Source organism: Aspergillus nomiae (assembly GCF_001204775.2).
Source record: "Aspergillus nomiae NRRL 13137 chromosome Unknown contig00033, whole genome shotgun sequence".
Classification (NCBI taxonomy): domain Eukaryota; kingdom Fungi; phylum Ascomycota; class Eurotiomycetes; order Eurotiales; family Aspergillaceae; genus Aspergillus; species Aspergillus nomiae.
This window is the reverse complement of record NW_015378088.1, coordinates 143,837-150,555: the sequence shown is the minus strand read 5'-3', so window position 1 is coordinate 150,555 and position 6,719 is coordinate 143,837. Positions and strand designations below refer to the sequence as shown.

At 47.1% G+C, this 6,719-nt stretch overlaps 2 protein-coding genes across 2 annotated transcripts; both read left to right on the top strand.

Annotated features, from left to right (window-relative positions):
- Positions 1-1,853: 1,853 nt before the first annotated feature.
- ANOM_002675 (uncharacterized protein) lies at positions 1,854-2,764 on the top strand (the record flags this gene model as incomplete). Its single annotated transcript, XM_015547932.1, has 2 exons — positions 1,854-2,105; positions 2,161-2,764. 2 exons carry the CDS (start codon positions 1,854-1,856, stop codon positions 2,716-2,718), a joined length of 810 nt encoding a protein of 269 aa, XP_015410261.1. The 3' UTR covers positions 2,719-2,764.
- A 2,720-nt stretch (positions 2,765-5,484) lies between these two features.
- Positions 5,485-6,619, top strand: ANOM_002674 (uncharacterized protein; the record flags this gene model as incomplete). The annotated part of the gene is made up of 4 exons (XM_015547931.1): positions 5,485-5,669; positions 5,732-5,832; positions 5,883-5,991; positions 6,046-6,619. The coding sequence occupies 4 exons, from the start codon at positions 5,485-5,487 to the stop codon at positions 6,617-6,619; spliced, it is 969 nt and encodes a 322-aa protein (XP_015410259.1).
- Between the last annotated feature and the right edge of the window lie 100 nt (positions 6,620-6,719).

Genomic DNA, 6,719 nt, shown 5'->3' with positions numbered 1-6,719 from the left:
AATTTTGTACTTGTAGAGGCACATGTAGTTGTACTTCCAAAACTCGGAATTACTCGAAACCTACAGCAAGAGTTGTTGAAGTAGTAGTTGTCACCTTCAAGCACTATTACCCTTAAGCCGCCCCTATACGCTGTACACTACCCAAGGTTAACCATAAATATATAGACAAACACCTAGGGTATAGTCCATTTCCAGAGTATGTAAGTTAATGAAAGCATAGTCACGAGAATATATTTTTACAATCAGAGCAGGCGCCTCGGAATGACGGTCGCGAGCCTTCTCAATGTAAGCGATCAACACGTGTGTCATATATTTCAGAACAGATATTGCTATGTTCCTGAGATGCTAGTACTGTATATTTGCGAACAGATTGCCCCAGTATATAGTTTGTGGTTAGGTTGACCTGAGGACCTATCTCTGAAATGTCACCGTTTGAGATGGCACAGTATGGCCCCCACCGTTGGTTCGTGAGACAAAGTTTAATAAGAGCTGGATAAGATCACATACCCTTACCTCCGATAGCTTGAGTTTCGGATCCGGCCGGTATGTGTTACTCTCACACAAGGTTCAGCAATCCAAACTGGTGCTTCAATGTATAGGGCTATCTGGAACATTGACGGCAGAGGCTAGGATTTCAATTCCGCGTAACTGTCATTAGTACCGTCTATAGCGTTAGATATGGGGAGATCAGTGGGTGGACAAAATAGCCGCCTAGGAAGCCAATTACTGAGTTTATGTGTCATGATATGAACTTGGATAAAGTATAGAACTCTTCTCATATAACATTACACGGCTACGTAGTGATAAACATATCTTTGCTTTTGAACATATAGACTGAATATTACTGAAAATAGCAGGGAAGACTAAAGGCTCATAAAGATGGTCAATGACTTTGGAGAAAACCTATCGCGGAAGAAGAAATATAACGTCCTGGGATGAAGCTGGTTTTTCTTTCCTTCCACTGCTTGTGCAAAAAGATGCTAAAGTGATGGTGTGTCCTTAGCCAAGTTATCGTACAATGTCTCCCAGTGGTGGCCCAGTCCCTTGACTATACTTCCCTCTTTCCTCTCCGAGATGACTGACCACGTTACATGTCAAGGTTTGCAAGTTTTTATTGCCTTCGAACAAGATCAATACCCCTATGATCGGTAGAGTGGCCCGTAACTTTGTACAGTGCCTGTCCACAACGGGTAATAGGTCCTGTAGATTGTGTAATCAGTTACCATCCTTTCACAAATTCAACTGCAGTGTAACACTGCGCTCATGAGTACTTGGAATCCTGATTTGGTCCGGATGGCTTACTGCTGTGAAGTACAGCCATTTGGGACCGCGAGATTCGTGGCAGTATATTGACTGGCAGCAGCTCCCGAACCAGGTGAAGAGCTCCACGTCATATTCAACTCCCCTGAGTCACATAGGACATGTTAACCGATAGTAGGGCAGTGACCCTGTCAGTATGAGTGGCAACAAGCTTGACTTTGGCCGGGGCTGGAACTGACCTCCAGGCGCAAAGCTAAACCGGGCCAAGACTCAAATCCCGAGCGTTCTCCAGGCTTTCCCACTCTCATGGGACGCAAATTGAGTTACGTCTTAGAGCTTGAAGCGAGGGACTAGAACTTTGTCTTGGCTTTTGGAGCACTCGCAGTGGCATGCCAGCCACTGACGCCGCCGGGGCTAATTATACTGCGGCGGATGGAAGCGACCTTTTTAATAGACCACGACTAGACCGTCTCCTGCCGCCATATGAGTAGTCGAGACGCACCGGAAATATTATCATTATTTTCTCGCTACCTCTATTTAATACCTTCTATATACTTGCAAGTTACGGCAAGGAGATTGAACAATATCTCACCATGGCCGTGTACTATGCCAACCGCAACCTCTCGCCTGACCAGAGCGATCAGTGGCCAATGAATTTCCCATCATTGCCACCCTCTGAATATGATCGCCTTCTTGGCTGGTCTATGCTGGGGGCGGGCTTCACCAGCGCTGAGCCCGTCGCACCACCCCACAACGCTCAGCTGCAGTTTGCAGATGTCTCATCGACCGAGACGTATAGCCTTGACATAACGAAAGACTACTGGTGTCCCTCAAGCTACCCAAATGTAAGATCGCTTGGTTTGCCACCTGAATTTTGCGATGGTACTCATCAGTCTTCAGGGTATTGGTGCAACTGGGTATCACACACCTGTGCCATTCAGCAACCCCCAAGCCACCGTATACCAAGAGCATGACCAGACGGATGTCAACGATCCAACAGCTTCTACTACGTACCAACACCCGGGTGTGAACACTCCACAGCGACCGGTACGAAGACTGAAACGTGAACCACTCAGCCCCAAATCGCATCCGTCACCCTCCATGGCGACACCCATCAGGCCCAAGCCAATGCCAAAACGGCGGTCATCGCAAGACAGCAACACATCACAGCGTCGGCGGTCTACATCTTCAGACAAGGATAATGATCCGAATATCTGCATGCTTCGAAAGAAAGCACATAATCAGGTCGAAAAGCGTTATCGCGCAAACCTGAATGCAGGGTTCAAACAACTCGAAGATGTCACTAAACAAGACTCCACGACCACGCCGACCGATACCAAGATGGCGAAGGGCCTGAGACCCGGTCGCAAAGCGTTGATCCTGCAACATGCATACGAACACATCATCGGTCTTCAGGCTGAACTTCGAATACTGCAGAAAAGGCTTGGCGAACGGTAAGGCTAGGATTGGATATCGCATTATACACTCATTGTATTCTATATACCACGCTCGCTGGCATCGTCTATGTTGCTTGTTGTTTGTTGCTCTTTCATTAAGCCTATATTAAAATTATACTGTACCTAATCACCCGGAGTTATATATTTTTGGGTCTCTTGCACGGAGTTTATGACATGGTTATAATGATGTTTCTTCGTTGGTTGTCCTTAACAGGAGGCCACTCGGTAGGTATTGGAGTTGGGCCAAGCCTTGATAAAGTGTCCCTTATACTGATAGTGAAAACATATTTGATATGACTATCTGTATCTTCTGGAAAATTCATTGCTATCTATTCGGCCCGGTATAAACCTCTCATGGATGCACCACAATGATAGCTAGCGTATCTAGCTAGACGCTTGATTTTGGCCTCTGCAAGAAAGTTAGAATCACGCAGATGCCTATTCAGTGGCGGCCTATTATTTAAATGTAGTGCCATGACGTAGGTGAGGATGACATTTGCTTGCACTCTGTAGGTACGGTCGTTGGGAGAGCAGCCTAAATCAACCAATAGTGAGAGCGTACATCTGAGAGGTTCAAGAAGCCAATTAGAAAAGTTAAAACCTGTAAATGTCCCATAAGCCTAATGACAGATGACTTCAAGATCGTCGCAAGCTTTCCCATGAGCACAATGGCGTTTTTCTGTACGGGAATTCCCGAATATCTAATCTTCGTCCGTGAACAAGACATTAAACTTACTTTCACAGACAGCTAATGCTGCCGTACTATTTGGACTACGTGAAAGAGATCTTAGACGACTTGTGTGGCTGATTTGCCCGGGTAGTAGCGAAGTACTGCTCCTCTAGGATGTATGATGTGAGACGATTTCGGGAACCTTCGTGGAAGCGTTGCACAAGGCATCAGGGCTGTTTTTGACTTTGCGCTTTTTCTCTCCATCGTTAGACTGAAAAGACGTATTAGTTTAAATTTTCCCCTGAAAGTTTTGTTATGCCACCAGGGCTTCATGGAGATATTGAAAACTTCCAAGGCCTGTCATCGGAAATAACGCACTATCAGCAAGGAGCGTTTCGTGCCTTTCGGTAGCTGCCACAAGAGCTCTCTAGTGTAGGGCTTCAGTGATCTGTATCCAGAATGGACTTTTCAAGGCCAAAATGATTTGGTGCCTTTGATTCCCTGGGGGACAAATATTGGGCTCCCGGCATGTCACTTAATGGCTAGTTTGCGGGCCACTGCAACACTGCTCTAAGTCTGTGCATGATCGCACCATCGGTGACATACGGAGTCAAAGTTCCAGGGAAACAGCAATCACGTAGTGTGCCAAATGGTCCCTCCCCTATGTGTAATGGTATATTTCCCTCGCAACTGTATACGGATCGTCACTGCCCAGAAATGGATAGGAGGCTCATCTAGGACTAGTACCTATCAAGATCAGCTGTGTATCCTTCCTGCAAAGCCAGAAATCAATCTCACCCCCAATGCCCCCTTTACCAGAGTTCTGGAGCCCAGGCGCATTTACATTCAGCCTAAAGCCATTGGACAAAGCCACGAATGAGCGCTTTTTTGACTCTAACAATGCAGACATTGGGCTGGGATGACTGCAGTTGGAGTATAATAGAGTTCACAAGCCAGCCCGAGGAGAATCAATCCCATTCAGCAATTAGTTAGCTCGCTCAGGTGGAGTTCGTCGCTGTGTTAACGGTTATCATTTTGGTTTCGACTTTGACTGACGCAGGAAGGACAGAAATATGCTTAGAAATGCTGAGTGTGTTACAGGAGAGCTTGGCGATATGGCCTTGACAATGGAAAGAATACACTGCTGGCATCCGGAGCAGGGCGATGTGCTAGGGTCTTACCAAGATATAACCTAGCATGAGGTGAACACTCCACTACTGGATGTAAATGCAAGCACTGATGCACAAAAGACTTGCTTCAAGGGACGCAGCACCTTGCTTCGGAGCGGGTTCGGGGTTGCTAATCGCCAGACAAGACGCATATTATTATCCAGCCCAAGCATTCTCTATTTTACACCAACCGGTTCTATGTAAAAAGCAATGCACCGATCATTATGACAGCAGTGGTCTAGCCTTGATGCTACTCCACCCACGCTCCACACCAGGGCATCGGCACTTACGGTTCCCGGGCCGCAAACGTCAACAACTGCCGTCGGATGTAACGTTGATCCTTGCTTTTAAAAGAACACCAAATCTCATATATCAAATGGATGATGACTGCCTCCTGTCATACTAGGGTTGACTCTGCTTTCAGGTCCTTTCAAAGTCGCTCGTATAAATTTAATTCAAGTACACATCCATTCATCCGGTGCCGACGGATACCTTTGGACTTCACTTCGCGCACGGTGTATTTCTCATTAGATATGAAGGATCTGGTATAATCACGAAATAAAGAAGCTTTACATACAATTTGCCAAGTTATTTGACGTAACGGCAATCGGGATAGTCTTCCGGAATGAAGCGGAGTGTCGAGTGCTTGTCCATGACGGCATTTCCACAACCATTGCTCGGCCACCGAAGTAACGAGACGAGAGCAGACTAGCACGGTACAGTGCAGCTGAATGGTGTGCTTGTGTAACAGCAATGGATGTGCTTTCGTCATGACAGAGAACGTAAAGTCTGACTAGGGACCTTGTATAAGTATGACATACCCGCGGACAGACTTTACGATGTTCATAGAAGATTCCAAAACTCTCTTCCTCCAACCTGCTTCTTCCCTGAATCATTTATACTGTTTCGTATTGTCTCCATAACCAAGATGACCTCTCTGTTCAAGTACCTTTGGGGCTCCAATTCCTCCCAGGCCGCTGCATCCAAGCCTCAGTCCACCATCGCAGACGTAACCTTGCCCTCAGGTCTCTACATCATCCGCAACGTGGCGACAGACACAGTAGTCGAACTTTCAGGTGCTCATCGACAAGACGGTACCCCAGCTGTCGGCTGGTATGTACATCTCCAACCCGAACACTATTCATCAGTAGAAAACCCTTAACTGACTACATCAGGCACTTCCACAATGCAAAACACCAAAAATGGCAAATTGCCTCCGCAGGCCATAACCAGTTCTTCATTTTGAATGACGCAACAGGAACATATCTTACTGCCGGTACGTCCTCAGCCTCTATTCTATACCCACAAACTAAAACCAGGTTCCAGACGCACAGCCAACAGGAGGCCTTGTGCTCACAACCGGCAGTCTTGTATCGCCTACTAACAAGAGGGCGAGGTGGACGATTGAGTCTGCAGAGACAAAACATGGCTACACGTATTTCTTTCCAGATGTAAACTCATTCAAATCAACAATCTAACGGAAATATAGAATCCGCTCCGCAGCCAACCCATCCCGAGTCCTAGACCTCTCCGAGTCCGATTCGAAGAATGGAACCCCGATCCTTGTCTACTCCGAGCACGGGGGTAAGAACCAGCAATGGTTTCTCGAACAGCTTGACGCTGCGCCCCCACCAGGCGTAATCAAGAATACCCCCGTAGGGGGCAAAGGTGGTACCCCCTTTGAAGAATTCAAGTATATACCCGTAAGGGTTGTCGAGACATGGAGCGGAGAGGTGGAGGATGAGACTGTTGTGCGGGGGCTGCGGTGGACGTGGGATGACGGAAGTCAGAGTCAGCTTTATGGCGCTGAAAAAGGAGATCATCAGGTGCTTGTAGTGCCTCCTGGAGGGAAGGTGAAAGAGAGCTCTGTTAGTTCAGGGAAGAGGGTTGATTCAATTGTTATTGTCACAGAGGATGGCGAGAAATTCAAAGCAGGTGGTGATGGGGGTGAAGAGCACAAGCAAGATGTTGGGGACGGGGTTTTGCTTGGGTTTGACGGGGCTTCAGGGCTGGATATTGATCGTATTGGACTGATCTTTGCGAAGAAGGATGGAGGTAAGTGAGTTGCATATGGTGCTGGATATGTCTAATGGATCACACATTCCAGGGTAGGGAGCATGGACACAATGGTGAGTAATATTATGCTACCCTATCTTCATGTAG